General features: G+C 47.9%; 1 protein-coding gene across 2 annotated transcripts in view; it reads right to left on the bottom strand.

The window, feature by feature from the left end:
- TCF20 (transcription factor 20) overlaps positions 1-18,305 on the bottom strand; it is a 103,821-nt gene that overhangs the window by 39,691 nt on the left and 45,825 nt on the right. For both annotated transcript variants that reach the window (XM_081822555.1, XM_006749452.2), the window contains one exon: positions 10,533-16,214. In XM_081822555.1, the coding sequence (XP_081678681.1) occupies positions 10,533-16,178 (5,646 nt within the window). In that variant the 5' untranslated portion in view covers positions 16,179-16,214. Of the gene's footprint in view, positions 1-10,532; positions 16,215-18,305 lie in introns of those variants that run through there.

Genomic DNA, 18,305 nt, shown 5'->3' on the forward strand with positions numbered 1-18,305 from the left:
AGTAAGAAATGAAATGCCTCCAGAGTTGATGTCGCTGCAGCTGGGTCCCACTCCCATCTTGAAGTTTGTTCTTTCAGACGGAAACGTGTCATTGTGTTGACCTTGGTCCCATGCATCTGCTTATGTGGCAGCTCTTCAGTGCTATTCTCACAAGGCACATTCCTGGACAGCAGTCTGCTGCCAACATACTCAGATGGAAGTGTCAGCTCAGAAGCGCACACAGCCAAAATCACTCCCCTGTACCTGGCTTACCGGGACAGGGTCATACGGGGCTTTCTTTCTTTCTCATCGGCTTGATTTCTACCCAGTGAGCTTAATGACAGGGACGCATCTCCACTAAAACAAGTGAGGACACCTTCCAGGACTGACACCAGCTCACAGCACTTACGTCCTTTAAAACCACCTCAGCTCAAAAGCCTCCAGGAATCGTTTAGTGTCCACCAAGGAAGCTACCTGAGCTCCAGCAAAGTTAATTTTACCCCTAACAGTCCTCTGTCACCGTCCTATTTATAGATGAGACAACTTTATCTAAGAGCTCTCCAAATGCCTCACTTAGGTTACACTCCTGAAGAAAGGGCTTCCATACATCCACACTTTCCAGATAACTGAGTTTTCAGACTTGGGAAGTTATGCACAGAAAAATGACAAATTGAAGGGAAACATTAAAATTCCAAATTAATGATCAATGGACATTAAAATTAATAGGGAACAACAATTAATGATCAATGGACATTAAAATTAATAGGGAACAACAGCAATATCACTAATACAAGAAATAAAATTTAAAGGAAGAAATTAAAAATTAAAAAATATCTAATGTTGCTGAGGTTATAATGGGCTCGCATGTATCTGTGGATGATCGCAGCTCAGTATGATCCTTTTTGGTTAAACCACAAGACAATGCCTATCAAAACCCATAAAATATTCACACTTTCTTTTTTTTCTTTTTTTTTTTTTAAAGATTTTATTTATTTATTTGAGAGAGAGAGAATGAGAGAGAGCACATGAGAGGGGGGAGGGTGAGAGGGAGAAGCAGACTCCCTGCCGAGCAGGGAGCCCAATGCGGGACTCGATCCAGGGACTCCAGGATCATGACCTGAGCCGAAGGCAGTCGCTTAACCAACTGAGCCACCCAGGCGCCCTATTCACACTTTCTGACTTAGCAGTTTAACATCTGGAGATTTTTCCCTCAACTTAAACTCCATGAATAGAAATATTTACTGCTGCATAAAAAATAGTAACCAGAAGTCTCAATGTCTAACAATGCAGGAGTACTTGGCTAAATTACATTACATACATGTTAAAACAAAATACCGTTAAGTTACTATGCAGGTTAAAATTACAAAATTAAGTGAAAAAAGCAATACAGCCTTGTGTCTCTAGTTAATGGCAGAGACTCTGGGTCTGGATCCTGACTCAGTTTCATCCAGGAGGAAGCCCACCTCAGAGGGCTGCTTTGAGGTTTAAATGTGAGAATTCACGCACAGTGCTTGGAAAGCACTCAATTCATGTTAGCAGTTGTTACTACACTATTACTATATCTAGTAAAACAAGTACATGGACAAAATCTAGAAAAGAGGCAAATTTACTGGGTTATCAGGATTGTGGCTTTCTTCTACCTATAGTTCTAGTAGTTTTACAGTATGAGTAACATTGTTATCATTTACTCTTATGTAAATAATACGTAATTCTCTCATAAAAGGTATTTTACCTTTTCAGGACTCAGGAGTTAAGACTGTGCCTCAAGCCCACGGACGTGCCCGGCGCCCCCTCTAAACCCTGTGGCCAGCCTGTTAAGCCTGCTCTTCTGTCCTTTCCTGTTGCTTCCTGTGAGTGGAACTGTCTCAGACCCTCCAAAAATAAGTATCCGTGCATAGTGACAATCTGAACCTCAGAACCCATCTGACCTCAAAGTAAAGTGCATGCACTTTGTCTAGTCTCAGTTCAACACAGAGAGGCCTGAAGCTACATCCTGGAACTCCGAGAAAATGGGGTGCTACCATGCACAAGAGAGCTTTTTCCAGGCCCCAGAAAGTAAATGTTTCATATCAGCTCTCTCACCATAATTAAATGCAATTTCGGATTCCACTGTGTTGTCAATAATGTCAATGTCTTGAAAAACTATTAGAAAGCCAAAAGTAGCAAATGACCTCTTCTATACCCCCTCCCGTTCCCAACCATATTACAGGCAATAATTATAATGGTAGCTTGATGTCTCTGATAGCTTTTCAGAGTTCTCTATGTGGGACTAAAAAAAAGATCTCATGATTTCCTATTTCCTCCTACTTTCTTGCAACCCGGATTAAGTTTCCTGGTTTTACATTTATGCAAAAAGCTAAATAAAAACCAGCCAGTCCTTATGAAAAGTACTGTACTAGAGACCCAGAGTGCCGACGACCTGAATGTGCAGATTCGGTTGGACTGCTTTCACACCTAGTAGTTTCTTCTGCCTGCTCCACATTAGCTACAAAATAAAGGTCTCCCTTCCCTTGACCTCAATCCCCTCTTTGCGGTTACTGGTGTCTTACCCAGCCCACCCCATCGGCCAACCTGCCCGCTGAATGGGAAACCTCAGCTTTATCCCTCACTTCCCTTTACCTGCCACACCTAATCGGTTTCTGGATTCTATTGACTTTAAATTCCAAAACGATCCTAGTATGTGTCCACTCCTTCCGGTTCCCTTCTCTGCCCCTTCTTCAGCCCTTAGCATCTCTAGAGAGATCAATGCCACAGCCTCTCAACCAGTGGACCTGCTTCTTCCCTCCCCTCCGACGCGTTTCTCCCGAGTTGCCTTTATAAGCCACAAACCTGATCGTGTGATATTACACGCTCAGCACTGCTGGTGGCTTCCCATTGCCCATAAATTAAAGGCTCAACCCTTGGGCTACAACACAGCCCTCTGCAGTCCTCATATACGTATTAGCTATTTAGGGGGGTGAGGGGGGAGGTGGAGTGTGGTTGCTCTGAATCATTCTATGAATTCTTAATTATTTTGGATCTCCCTTACAGCGCTGACCCATCAAAAATGTTTATTTAAAAAAATAACTTTATTACTGGGTAGACTCTTTACTTTGGCCTTAGGTAATCACTATCAAAAAATGACCAACTCCCAAGAACACTAATGCTTTTACTTAACGTGCAAGGCAGATTTTACTCCCTTCCTTCTGCCTCCTCTCCTTTGAACGATCTAACTCCCGAGAACGTCTGTGTGGGTTGCTGCTAGATCATAAGACACTAATTAACACTGCACCCTAAATACCACACACCCTGCTCCCCACAAACCTGAGTTCCCACAAGAGTAAAAATGCAAAGAAAATGGCTGTTTCCTATGCAGGGCAACTTCCCTTCCTGGGAAGAAGCGCTAGTTATGCTGGCCTGGAACGCTACATGAACTACAGCTAAGTGGGCGAACAGGAACACATCTTCACTAGAACACGTAAGGACACCACCCTAGGACAGATGCTGGCCCACAGCACTGGCCCAACATTTCTCTATGTACCTTCCAAAGAGTCACTCATGTTCCTGACAACCTTCTTTACAACAAGCACTATCAGTTTCCATATTTTATAGATCAAGAAGGTGAAGCACAGAGGCTAAGCGCCGTGAGCAAGTGACCAGCTAGGAAATGCCAAGTGCTGGAATTCACATGAAGCAATGTGACTCCAGGACTCTCACCTAACCCCCACCTCCCCAGCTGCTGAGCAGAATGGCCAAGGCAGAAAGGTGAGGAGGATCTCTGAGGGCACGATTAAGCTGAATGGATTTCCCCTTATCGGACTTCTTTTCAATAAATGGGAAGATGGGAAAAAATGGGCCTGCAGTTGGTGGCCTTCAGGGTCCTACAAAATTGGCCTTGGACTGGGGTAAGAGGTTAGGCCAGGGGGCGGGGGAAAGCTCCACTTTTCTTAACAGTATGGAATAAAGGAAGCTATACCTCCTGGAAAATTCAAGCTCTCATGCGGGAACTGTGTGGCAAGGCATCACTTTCTGTGTGAATCGCATAAACCTTCCTGACAAGGTCCTGGAGCCTTGCTGCCAAGTGCTGTTCCTCACATGCCAACAACCGTGGGACTTGGGGCCAAGGCTCCCCGACCTGTGAAGGGAGCTAAGGGCCCTTACAGCATTCTAACTTCAGATTTGTATTGGTTTTCTAGCAAGGACTCAGACAGCTGTTGAATTGAAATGAATACCTACTTTTGCATGCAATTTGATCACGTGAGCTCTTTTAACACATTGTCAGTAACTAGTGTAACATCTCAGGGATGAATTATTTGGCCTGGTATATATAGTAACCTGTCAATGTTCTTGTTTATGGTCCTTTCCCTTTAGCATTTTCAAATAATCTATCCTTTATACATTTTATTTATTTATTTATTTTGAGAGCATGGGGAAAGAGGGAGGTAGAGGTGCAGAAGGAGATGGAGAGAGAGAATCCTAAGCAGGCTCCATTCCCAGCCCAGCATGAGATCCTGAGACCTCAGACCCTGAGATCATGACCTGAGCCGAAATCAAGAGTCGGACGCTTAACCGACTGTACTACCCATGCATTCCTATAAGTTTTATTTTAAAATCAGGTATAAAGCTTCTCTCATCATCCTTCCATCCCTAAAAGAAATAAAGAAATAGACTGTAGGAAAACTCTTTCAATTTGTCACAATTTATTCTGTAACATTATATAAGCAATAAAATTCCAAAACTGCAAATTTCATGATATTCTTTAGACTTTAGAAAAACCAAATCCTGAGACAAAATGACCCTTTTCTCGTTTAGTCTCAAGGTCATCACTATGTGATATAAAAGAGAGAGCACACAGGTAGTACTAAGAAAAACAGGTAATAAGATAATCATACAACTTTGAAAGTCAGAGGAACAGAGGGATGAATGAACCCTGGTGCCTGAATGTGTTAATACAGTCAGGCTGGGAAAGCAGTGTGAGAGGCGGCAACGAAGATCAAGTGACAGCTTCCAGAGGGGACAGGAGAGGAAAGGAAAGAGCATAAGGAAGCCAGGGGAGGGGGAAGGGGAGGGAGGATGAGGAGAGGGTACAGGGGAGGGTCGGTCTCTGCTTTTGAGAGGGTACCGGGGAGGGTCAGTCACTGTGGGGCATGTGTCTGGAGAGTCAAAAGCAGAGAACCAGGAGTTTCCATGGGAAGGCTTCAGCAGGACCTCGGTGGGTGGCAGCATCCTTGGGTGGGTGGCAGCCCACTACTAACTTAGGGAGCACAGATGGAAATTCAGGGAGCATATAGGATAACACCTTTATTTCACACATAACCAGAGAGGCTAACTGATCTGTTTTTGATGTTTTAACATGCAGTTACATTTTTATAATGTCATAGATATATTAATACTTTTACACTTGCCAAATCAGGTTTTTTGTCACAGTTTAAAGTAAATTAGAGATGGAAGACGGATCTATTTAAACTTGTGTTAAAAATAAACTTCAGGGGGGCGCCTGGGGGCTTAGTCGTTAAGCGTCTGCCTTCGGCTCAGGTCATGGTCCCAGGGTCCTGGGATCGAGCCCCGTATCAGGCTCCCTGCTCAGCGGGAAGCCTGCTTCTCCCTCTCCCATTCCCCCTGCTTGTGTTCACTCTCTCGCTGTGTCTCTCTCTGTCAAATAAATAAAGAAAATCTTTATTAAATAAACAAACAAACAAACTTCAGGGGCACCTGGCTGGCTCAGTCAGAAGAGCATGTGGCTCTTGATCTCAGGGGTCGTGAGTTCGAGCCCCACGTTGGGTGCAGAGATTACATAAATAAAACTTGAAAAAAAAAAAAACCTTTATATATAATCCTTAATATACTGATCAAAAGAAAATTAACCCAAATCCAGTTAACATACACAAATTCCCACAGAGGCTGTTAAGAATCTGTTTGGAAGGGGCGCCTGGGTGGCTCAGTTGGTTAAGCGACTGCCTTCGGCTCAGGTCATGATCCTGGAGTCCCGAGATCGAGTCCCGCATCGGGCTCCCTGCTCCGCGGGGAGCCTGCTTCTCCCTCTGACCCTCCCCCCTCTCATGTGCTCTCTGTCTCTCTCATTCTCTCTGTCTCAGATAAATAAATAAAATCTTTAAAAAAAAAAAAAAAAAAAGAATCTGTTTGGAAGGGGAGCTGTCAGCCCAGGTGGTGGTAGAAAGAAGGGAAAGGAATAAACACAGGCCAGCTCTCCTGAGAGCAGAGGACACTAGAGATCCCTGTCTGCTGCCATAATCCTGAACCCTGAAGGCCTTCACATTCCTAAATGTAGCAAACATGACTTTTATATACCAAGTTATATGTATGTCTGTTTAAGAGGCAAGTGCCTCTATCATCATCCACATCAGACCAGAGGTCACTGTGGGCTCACATATACAATCAGACCAAGAGAAATAGGCAGAGGTCAAAGTCAGACAAAACCAAAGAGGACTTGCAGAAATGAATGGAATAAGTTCCACCCTCAGAAAAGGAAGGGGAGTGAAGGCCATCTGCTGGAACAGGAATGTTCTAGTTTTCCACAATTTTCACAGTATGACACTTACAGGGAGGGAGCTACTGTCTCTCGAGGACTTCATATTATTTTGTTATAATATCATGCTTGTCAAAACACCTGATAAATACATGGGCCAAAATGGATCTCTAATGAAATATATGTGGCCTTATCTCAACATGATAGGATTGGGAGCATGCCTGTTAAGCGGACTGAAATTGAAAGCATCTGCTAAAACCTAAGATAAAACTAGAGTCAAAGTGGCCTTGACAAATTGAAACAGCATCTATCAAATTAAATAAGAGAAGGCAAGTTAGTGTAATTTTAATTTGTTCTCAAGTACATCAGGAAAAGGAGAATATAAAGGGGGCAAATAAAACAGAAAAAGATCTTGTAGTCATAGTGGAACATCAGTCAGCTCAAAAAGCCAAAGCAGCATTTTTTTTTTAACCATTTTTAAAATCAGCGCATCCCTGGGCTATACCACCCGAGCGTGTATCGCTAAAGCCAAGTCATCCTTTATTTTGAGGGTAATGGGATGGTACCGTCTCCCTTCCCATCTCACTGGGTGGCTTGTGGGAATAAAACAGATGTGGAAGTGTACTGAGAAATTAAATTCAATACACAAAGCTAGCATCTATTCTAAAACAGGGATGTTACATAAACAAAATGGAACTGAGGGAAGAGAAAAGTCTAGTATTTTTTTTCTTAAAGCATTCCTTTTTTTTTTTTTTTTTAAAGATTTTACTTATTTATTTGACAGAGACAGCGAGAGAGGGAACACAAGCAGGGGGAGTGGGAGAGGGAGAAGCAGGCTTCCCGCTAAGCAGGGAGCCCAAGAAGGGGCTCGATCCCAGGACCCTGGGATCATGACCTGAGCCGAAGGCAGATGCCCAAGGACTGAGCCACCCAGGTGCCCCAAAAGTTTAGTATTTTTAAAGGACCCTGGCATTGTGTGAGTACAATATAAGGAAATAAACATAAAGCTATAGTCTCAGATTTATTTAAGATCTGTTGTGAAACTAATATAACGTTACAGGTCAATTATATCTCAATTGAAAAAAAAAGACTGGTCCACTGTTTGGGTTCTGAAACCCGTTATTAAAAGAGATGGTGGCATTTGCAGCCCTGGTGGAGCCAACCAGAGAACCTCTACTATATAGAAGCAGCCTAGGGACAAAAATACCTGCTTTTATGCCTTTTACCTTTAAATGAGGCATTCCAACTTTTATCCCTTAGAACATATGATTAATTTGAAGTACTTCTGAAATAGCTGAGGCTGAAATTAATATTTTAAAAAACAAAAAACACTTTCAATATTCTCTACCTAAATTGCTTCATGTTATCTTAACCACCTAGTGGACGATGGGGGAGGATGGGCAAGAGAGAATGATTTATCATATTCAGCATATCTGTTCTAATTATATACCATGCCTGATTTTACTTTGGGATCAAAGCTGAAAAGTAGTAAGCTAAATTGTCACTTTCTAAAGACACGGATTCCCGATTAGGAATTTTAAAAGGCAGGCCTGCGGGTCATCAACCTTTCTGGGACAGAGGGACCACCTGTGGCTTAGGCTGGTCATATCATTCTCAGGTGCCTTCTACTTTCTATAAACTAGACCTGGATTGAGACACAAGATTTAGGGATCTGCTGGGCAAAAGTTAACCTGCTGATTACTGATTACCAATTACTGCTACAGAATGTTCAACAGTTTACACACAGAAGTTACTCTGAGAGATATTAATAATATTCTATGTTGAAATAAAGAAAACACTGGCAGATGGGCAGGGACACACACCTAATATAACAAACCAAACAAAACAAACCATTAAATATGGCAGGCAGGCCACCAAATGAGGCAAGACGATGACTGATAAGACTAGGGAGTACTCAGAATTGACTATTTAAAGAATTTTGTACTTTAGGGTCTTAAATGTTATGTCCCTTTAAGACTTTCGTCTTGTAAAATGTCACCGTGTCTAAGAAGCAAATCTACTCCAAACCTGGGGATTGGGAGTGACTATAGTGATGGAGAGGGAAGAAGGGAGGAAAAAACCTCACGTGGTGGGGGAGGGTCTTAGAGGGAAAGCAAGCTCCTCGTGTGACTGAATTAGAATGTTCTAATATAAAAAAATATATATGTAAACTTCATATTAACTACATTTTTTACTGTAGTTTATAGCCTTGACTTCCTTTTTATCAGACACTCTTATAAATTCTGGAGACAAGGCAATGATAAAATATAGTGCCTTTGGGGGGGGGGAAGTATAGGGGGCGAGCAAAAGAACAGTATAAAGTATCCAAGAATACCATGATCCAGGCTGATACAATCCTTATTCACTGTAATTGAAAATCATCGGTATATTTGTCAAGTATGGTAAATTCTAAATATAAATTAATACAAAAACTCTTACATAATTAAGTATCGTAGACTGAACACACATTTCCACATCTTTTCCCTTCCCACAAAGATAAAGGGATAAACTTATACGACAACTTCACGAGGACAACCAAGAACGGGAAAGGGAACACACACGAGAGATGTCCCCATTTCCGGACGCTGGCAATCAGACAAAGAGGGCGCAACCCAGCGGTGTGAACGGCACAGAGAGGAATGAGCACAGGAGAGGGGCCACTAGAAAGAACACCAGCAAAAAAAAAAAAAAAAAAAAGAACACCAGCCACTGAGTGGCACAGAGCCTGGGAAGCAGGTGTCTCAGAAAGTGGGGCCAGAAACCAGGTCATTAGCTCAAAATTTTAAGAGGAGTTAGGTCCTTAACCCAGCCCAATTCAAGCAGTTAGCAGTCCCCGCAACACGGATGTTCAGAGAAGAAAGATGTTTTGAGAATATCAGAAATGAAGATAAATAAATAAATAGTTAGATGGTACAGCTGAAGAGAGCATGGAGAAATTAGAACAAAAAGGCAGAGAGAGAGAGAGAGAACCCAGGAGAGAAAAGGTAAAGCCAGAGGATCGATCCAGGAGGTACCTAATTCACAGGATTCCAGAAAGAACAGAGAAAACAGAGGGAAGGAAATTATCCAAGAAACAGCACATGACAAACTTCCCCAAGTGGGAGACAGGAGTTTACAGACGGCAAGATCTCCCAGTGGGAGCAGCACAGCGAGTGAAGAGACCCACCCCAAGGGAAACCGAGAAGATCCTCTAACCCTCCAGAGGAGAAAGGCGGTACACACACTCACACTAAGGACTGAAAACCACACAAGGCTCCCGTCCCCTCCAGTGCTGCGCCAGAAGCTCGAGGACAAGTCAGGAACCAGGACTCCAAGACAGTGAGAGAAAACTGTTTCAAATCTAGAATTCTATACCCAACCAACCCTCAAGTAAACATGAGGATGGGATAGAGACATATTCTCATACAAGCCTAGATCTCGGGAAACTCCTCGGGGATGATGCACTGCGTTAAATGAGGGCGCAGACTAAGAAAGGCAAAGACACGGGGTACAGGAAACAGCATTCGCTGGAGGAAAGAAGGGAGTGACAATGATGACAAACACCCCAGGATAACAGTTATGAAACCGACCTAAAGAATGAACATTCTGTTGTCAAGTTTGGATTAGAGAGATGTGGTCCAAGAAAAGCCATAACGACATGAATTAATAATTCTAGGGAAATGAAGAGTTTCAGAAGAAAGGCAACAGAATCATAGCACACTTTGTGAGCATTACAGAGTCAGATGTTGAAAAATGGGGGAAAAGGATCAATAAACAAAACAAAGAGCAGCAAAAGCTCATTGTGTAGAAAGCGAGGAAGGCAGCAGAGCAGTCGGCAGGCGGGCTGGAGGAGGGGTAGAGCAGGGACGCTCGCTCTGCTACGCGGTGCTGCCCAAACACGACTCTGTAACCTAGGGACCCGTATTCCCGATAAAAATCAAAGTTAAACAAATCATACAAATTACTCCATTTTCTGTCCATCGTGTGGGCCCAGGGGCTCTAATCTGGAGGAATTACCATGTGACGGCGAAGAATAAACAGCAAGGCTGGGCGGAGTAAAGGAGGAAGAAACAGGCAGAGCGAGCCCGGCAGGGGGCGCCATACTCACCATCTCTCTGGCTATTTCCAGCGCCTCCTGCAGGCCGTAGAGCCGGCCGCAGACCAGGTAGATTCCATTGGCCCAGAGAATACAACCCTCATGGACCCAAAATTCATTGCTGTCAAGAGGTAGTTCAGGGATTTGTAACTCCAGCTCGGGGCCACCTTCTGAAGTGGTGGGCACGGAGGGCTTTGAGTCCAAAGCAGTCTTTTCGCTGCTGCCCTCGGCGGTGGCTTTCTTACAAGGGAGCCCCCGGGACAGGGCCCGAGGGCCTCCGCCACAGTCTTCCGAGCGGTGTCGCCGCTTAAACCTGGGGTGGGCGGCCAGGCTCCTCTGCTCCTTCTGAAGCTGCTCCTCCTCCTCCTCAGTGTCCGTCTTGCAGCCATTCGAAGCGCTTTTGTGCCGTACCTTCACTTTGCTCTGCATCTCCGTGGCCCGCTTGGCAGGCGGGTTCTTCGGGAGAGTGGCTGCATAATCTTGCGGATAAAAGGGTCCAAAGAGGTCGCCCATGTTCCGGTAACTGGCCCACTTGCCACAGAGACAGCAAACCAGGTGCCCCATAACAGAAGACTCGGTCACAACAGGGCCCTGCAGCACGAAGGACGAAGCTGGGAGCGCCTTGCTTTCAGTGCTGCTGGGTGGCGGGGTCAGAGACCTCTGCCCCTTCCGGCCCCTCACCAATTTGGTCTGTTCTTCCTCTTCGGCATTGATGATTGTACAAACGGCTCCAAGTTCACACTTATTTACTACATGGATATAAGGGAAAAAAGACTTGTTCTTGGCATCGGTTTTATCCAGTGGCTGGGTGGCATACTTCAGTTTGATCTCCGGTTCTTGGGGCTCCACGATGGGGACTGCCTGTTTGGTTTTCCGCTTCCTCGGCTGCGCCCCAGGCTTCCTTCTCTCCCGCCTCTGCCTCTGCTTTTTTGGCTTTGGCTCTCCATCTGCGGAAGCCTCTGGTATCTGGGGGGGCTGCGGGGGTGGAGGCGGTGGTTGCTGCTTCTTTTGCTTATTCACGCTACCAATGGGTCGCCCCTTCTTCTTTCCTGAGGGGAAGTACCCCTTCGGGGGGAAACCCTCTTGTTTGGGGGAAATCGTCACTGTGTCGTTGTCTTTCTCTTCAGCCTTGGGGTTTGCCTCAGGGGCTGATACGCCCGCAGGAGGTACATTCTTTGAGTCAGGAAAGATTAAAGGTGCAGTCCCACCAAGGGAACCATCTGGTCTCCCTTGGTTACTCCCAGGCTTCTGTGAGGTCACAGATGTCATGGTGCCAGGGGGGTCCTTTCCAGCAGTGACCGTGTCTGGGTGTGTCTCTGTCTTCACTTTGTCGTCCCCACTGCCGCGCCACTCCTCTGCAGACCTTGGCAGGGGCTTTTCAATGTTCAACTCCTGGCTTGTTGGACACACTAGGTCAGACACCAGCTCACCTTTTCTCTTCTCCATCTCGGCATCCTGAACAGCAACGCTCCCGCCTTCGGGAGGGCCGCTCTTCAAAGACAGTATGTCATCGAGAGTGACCGTGTCTCCCCCAGCCTCCGCGCTGTTCGAGGATGCACTCCTCCTAATATTGGGGGATGTGATCTTCTGAACTATAGCTTCTAATTTCAACCCCCGGCCTTTCCGGGGGGGCAGTATTTTGGTCTTAGCAGGACTTGTAAGGGTAACAGCGGGGCAGTTTCTACTATCTGGACTTGGAAGGTCCTTGGCGGATTCTCTCTTAGGGACAGATTTGACATCCTGACTGTGAGAAAGATGCGCATAGGAATTGAATGCTCTATCGGCGCCTTCTTTTGGTGGGTGAAGGAGGCGCCCTTTATCTTCGGTGTTACTGTTCTTCACATCTTGTGACTGCCTCTTGCTGGGAATGGGAGAGATAAAGGAACGCACCCGCCTCCGCATGATTAAGGGGTTTTGAGACGAATGATCCTCTTGGCCTGGAAGCCTGAGCATAACATTACTGGGTTTGGATGACTGTGGCGTGTCGGTGAGCCCGTGTCCGTCAGCCTCGTGGGGCGGCCCATACCTCTTCTGATTGGACATTCCCGGAGGACCGCTGCTTTTGGCTGGAGAAGTCTGCCGAGAAAGATCCCAACAAGATTCTTGTTGCAACTTCTGGGAGCCATGCTTCAGTTCGATGCCTTTGTTAGACAGACCATCACTAGACATGAGGCAGCGCCCCCCTTCCTGACCGCTGGGGTCATGGTAAGTCCCCATCGGTGGGCCATACATCATACCATCTTTGTCATTTTTCAGGGGGCTCCGCACTCTGTCAAGAAACTGCTGCTGCCTTGGGCTCTTCCGTGGTCCCTCCTGCCTGTGCTGTGCTGCGGCAATCACTCCCTGAGCAGAGCTGCTGCTCCAGTCTTTATATTCCTCTTGTTGCTGTTGGTACATCTGTCTCTTGTAATGGAGCTGAGAGTTCAAGCCTGCACTGGGGTCCCCATAAGCATGAGCCCGAGTGTTGGTGTGGTAAGCAGAGGCCAGGCTTTCCGAGTTGGGAGAGAAGGGAGCGTGTAAAGAACTCCGGTTGGCCCTCTCTGAAAAGGTCATGTGCGGGTTCATGTGATGAGGGTCTCCGCCTGGGCCTCTGCTCCTTCCAGGAGACATCTTCAGTTTTTCTGAGAAGTCATGATACTGCGAAGGGGACCGACCCCTCATGCCCTCCCGACCACTGACTCTGCCAGGGACCCGTCGCATTGGCGTGGGTCTGCTGTCTTGGGGGCCATAGTCTGAGACGGAATCGTGGGCTGCCCCAGGGCTAGCATTGCCTCGGTAAGACTCGTGCTTGATGCTAGCAGGATGGCAGTGGTCTCCAGATTTCTTGTTGTTGAAACTAGCTTGCGATTTGGATTGTTCAAAGTCTTCCTCTTTTATCTGCCCGCTCTGGGATTTCAGCTTTGTTTCCATGGATACCAACCCACCTGGAAGAATGACTGACTGACTTAAACTTGGATTGAGCCGTTCACTCCTCCCAAGTCTGGTGTCGGCACCCATGTGTCCCAGTGAGTGAGCCCCCGGGTCCCTGACAATCTGTCTTAGTGGAGAAATATCACAGATCACTGATCTTCTTTCAGAGAGGGAACCCCCGGGCTCATGGGCCGATGACTGAGGCTCTATTTCAAACTTTCTGGGAATTGGATAGTCAGCCAAATTGATCTGTTTCATTTCGGGAGCCGTGCCACTTGACTTCCTCTCCCAAGGGCCCCAGTGTGGGTTTTCTAATAGGGACCCGATGCTTTTGTTCAAAAGGCCCCTGCTAGCTAGCTCATTGGTTTGACTGACCAAGACATTAGGCCTCGTGGCTCCTTCCAGGCCACCAGCCATGCCCTGATGCTCCTGAGTACTCCTAGAATATCTCCGGTCAGGATGGTGGTGGTAACCCTGAAGCACTTCCTGCAGCAGGCTGGGGAACTTCTCATTTCTCCCCTTTCGCTCCCCGTGGCCAGAGAAATCCCCCTTATCTTGTCCTGTAGGATACTGAGGAAAGCTACTGACGTTTCTCGGCACGGCTGAGCCAAAACTATCTTTGTAACTATAGCGCAGGCTTCCAGGAGATTTGCTAGGCTCACTCCTGCCTATAAAACCGGGGCCCATCGCAGAGTGCCCGCCCTGGCCGTTTCCCTCTCCATTGTGGTTGGAGTTATTATCTACATTCTTGTTTCCTTTGCTCCCTCCCCCGGGGGGCTCTTGCTGTGGGACTGACGGGTGACTGGTTTCCTTTGCCCCTCCAGTGCTGGGGGGCCTCTGAGCGGCTGAGGGATCATCCTCTTGGGAGCCTTTATCTTGCCCACCAGGCTTTTCTACCCGACCTGTCATGGCTTCCCGGGAGACAATCACCCCAACGGTCTTCTCATTGACTTTGGGGTTGCCCTCGGATGACAGCGGTGTGTCCTTAGCACCGGGCGAGGCAGCCTCTTCTCTGGTCGCGGGACTGGCGTTGAGTCTGGGGGCTTCGTTCTGAGTGCCTTGTGCCGGGGAGGAGCCAGCTTTCTCCGAGGCCCCGCCCTTGTACGTGGTGTCGGAGCTGGTGCTCTGGCCACTTAACTGCCTCACCCGCTCGCCTTGGTCCTCGGAGCTGCTGGAGCAGCCTCCATCCAGCGACTCGGCCATGGGGGACTTCAGTTGTTCTTCAGGCTGTGAGGAGCCTTCGGAGTTTGTGCAGCTGTCTGCTTTCTTAGAAGAGGAGGAGGGCCTCTTGGAGGTCTTCTTCTGAGGGGTCAGGGCATCGGAGAGTAGCATGTGCTGCACAGTATTTGGAAGATTGGCCACTTGAGTACTCAGGGCGCTCAAACTACTCAGCCCAGGATCCGTCAGTCGCTTTTCCGGCACTCCTTCTAGTCCAAACCCTTTGAAGCCCGCAGCATGAGAATTAGGACTGGGCATCATTGAGGGGGTCGGGCTGAGCTGGGGCATCAACTGTAAAATTCTGTTCCTGGAGCCCATGGGCACGCTGCCTTGCCCACACTGGAGGTTCTCCCCACCCTGCATCAGAGGAGACGGGGTGGAGCTACAGCTTGGAGACTGAACCACAGAGGCCGCTGGGGAAGGGTTCGAGATGGGGCTGAAGTTCTGGTGGAACTGCATGGGGGACCTCACAGGAACCTCAGGCTGGCTGTACTGCCCCACCTGGGCCTGCAGGGGCAGCTTGGCGGCAGCGTTGGCGTACTGCATCACGTGCTGGGGGGGGTGCTGGGGCGGCTGCTGCGCTGGCTGCGGCCCCTGCTGCGGCCCCTGCTGCGGCCCCGGCGGCATCTTCGCCTGCTCGAAACTTTTCAGAGACTGAGGCTGATAGCTGTAATTGGACTGTGTTCCATAGGCCTGGGCGTTAGAACCCACGCCGTGGCCCTCGTACTGGGAGCCTGCGTTCACACTGTAACTGCCGTCGTAGCTCTGGCCGGACTGGCTGAAACGCTGCGGAGAAGGGAAGGAGGAGGAGGCGGCGGCGGAGGAGGACTGGTAGTGTTGGCCGAACTGACCCACGCGCAGCTGGTAACCGGCAGCGGAGGACGGCAGCGTTGAGGGCCGCGGCATCGGCTGCAGATGGGACGACCCAGACGCCGGCTGGCTGGTGGCTTGCGGCAGAGGCTGATGGGACTGGTAAAGCTGCTGTCTCAACTGCTGTACCTGCTGCTGCTGCTGGCTGGAAGCCTGCTGCGGGTACTGAGCACTGCTCCCTGGAGAGAAAGGGCCCGTGTAATCCTGCTGGTAATGAGACACACCACCAAGGGCAGAGTGCTGTGCTTGAAACTGGCCCACGTGGCCCTCGCTCCCGTACTGATTGCCAAAGCTGCTCCCCTGGGGGGGTCCGTAGCTCTGCACGGGCCCCGAAGGCCTTCGCTGAGGCGGCTGCGGGGTTCCTGTCGTCACGGGGTCTTTGCTGCCTGCCATGTAGTAAAAGTCTCCGGCCTCTTTCCTGAAACCCTGGTAGCCCTGATGGCCGGAGGTTTCGCTAGCCATCGCTGCCGCCGCCGCCGTTCCCCGTCGCCCACCACCACCACCGCTGCTGCTGCCGCCGCCGCCGCCTGGGCCCCCAAAATTCTGGAACATCTGGGCCTGACGCGGGCTGAACTCCTCTATCCGGGATGAGCCGTGTACCTCCTGTGGGTAGCTCTGCTGGTCTCCGTGGTAACTGCTTTGCTCCCGGAAGGACTGCATACTGTTCAGCAGCACGGCAGCAGGCCAACAGCCCTCCTGGAAATGGAAGAGGAGAGAGAACAATATCAGACACGCGTCTCCTCCGCACCAAGAAAATCAAGTCTGGGTGATGGAGGGGATTCGATAATTCAGATGCCCAGATGAAGGGAACTGGCTTGAATTTCACCTCCTTTTATTTCTTATCCCATCCATTTCTGAAAATGCCAATAAGCAGAGAAATGGCCTCAAGGGTGAGGCAGAAGTCTATGGGAGTATGAAAAGAAACATTCTGGGTAAATACAAATTTGGTACAGAAAACAAAAACAAAAACAACAACAAAAAACCCACCTCGTTATTAAATTCATAAATGAGCCCCCAACATTCAACTGGGCTAAAATATGGGGCTGTGCTATTACTGTTAATTAAAAAAAAACCCAGCAATTTTTAAGTCAGTCTTCCAGTTATGCTGGGGAGGGTGAGAAAAAACATTTTCATCTATTTGCTTTCCTGTATTAGCCCGATCGCCGGACTGAGGTCTCAAATAATGATGAGCGCCAGGCAGCCCCTCTACTGGCTGTTCCCGCCCCCCCCAACTTTGAGAAACAGAACTGGCCCGAGAACAGAAATCAGTCTCTTATGTCCAAATACACATTAGTGCAGGTTTCCTGTAATTACCAACTACCTGTGATGACTGGCGACCCCAGGACACTCAACTCTTCTCACTATATGGATTCCTTATTGCTGCAGCAATCCGCACATCTCTTTATTGACAGGTAGCTGTGTGCAAGGCATTCCTCCCTTCAACCATCTATCGTTAACTCCCAGGGACAAAAGACTAGGCAGCATAAGCCAAAGCAGCAGTGACCATTCTTCCAGATTCTTTCTGGAGGTCTGCAAGAAGTTCCAGCACCTCTAACACCCAAGTCATGTTTTATTTCCCAATCTAATATTCACAGAGTTATTACTGGCCATTACTGTGAAAGAGGGAATTGAAACGGTCACTTTGGAGGACAGTACAAGATATAGAGGAAAATAAAAATTCATCAAGCTCGGACCTAGACTCTTCCCAAAGTCATCTGATTGGGTCAACACCTTGCATTACCTTCACTCATGTAATTAGCATGTAATGTACCACTCCTCTTAGATAATTGCCTTTTGCCTGGGCCTATCTCCTTCTCCGAGTCAGCTGAGTAAGACAAGGCCAAACTGCTCCAAAAGTCTTTCAAATCAAAGTTGCGAGAGGTGCCTGTGTGGCTCAGTCAGTTAAGTGTCCAACTCTTGGTTTCGGCTCAGGTCATAATCTCAGGGTTATGAGATCGAGCCCCATGTTGGGCTCCGAGCTGGGCATGGAGCCTGCTTAAGATTCTCTTTCCCCCTCACGCCCCCCCTCCCAAAAGAAAGTTGTGAAATACCTATGAGTTAGGGCAAGTTAGGACAAAGTTTTCCTACAATGGCTTACTAAGCTAGTTTCTTAGTTCCTGCTCAGGAACTAGTAGACAGTAAAGTTCCTGGCAGGAAAGTCAGTGATCCTTTTAAAAGGTAAGTTGGATTCCTTATCCCCCAGCCCAGTGGGAGCTCCCCATCTCATTCAAGTGAAGCTGCTCTGGGGGTCCCTATCTCCACCCCATTACTCCCTGACCTCCTCTCCCGCCGCCCACTGCTCTAGTCCTGCTGTGTCCTGCTCCCGCGACCACCAGAGGCATTTCTACAGAGGAATTTTGCTCTAGCCTGCGATGTGCTTCTCCTGTCGCAGCATGGCTTGCCCCTCTTACTTCCTTCCAGTCTCTGGGCAAATGTCAACTGACTGGTAAGGCCTCCTCTGGCCATCCTATTCAAAACAGCTAACTCCACAGGTGAGGCTGGGCTTTTCCCCAACAGACACAGATACACTACTTGTGTACTATCTGTCTCTTCCCCCACTAGAATGCCAACTTCCTAAAGGCCAGAGACTTTGTGCCTTGCTGTAATCCTCACGTCATTAAATGGTAAAGAGCACACGGCAGGCATTCTGTGAACCAGCAAATGGTATAAGAACTAGGCTTTAGAGAACTAGGCTAGAACGTACCTACTCAGAGGTGGTGCTGTGGCGGGGAGATGAGAGAGTTGCAGGAAGAGAAAATAGAACATGATCGATCTAAAAGCAGAGCT

This window comes from Leptonychotes weddellii, chromosome 5 (assembly GCF_054177405.1).
Source record: "Leptonychotes weddellii isolate Sample4059 chromosome 5, ASM5417740v2, whole genome shotgun sequence".
Lineage (NCBI taxonomy): Eukaryota > Metazoa > Chordata > Mammalia > Carnivora > Phocidae > Leptonychotes > Leptonychotes weddellii.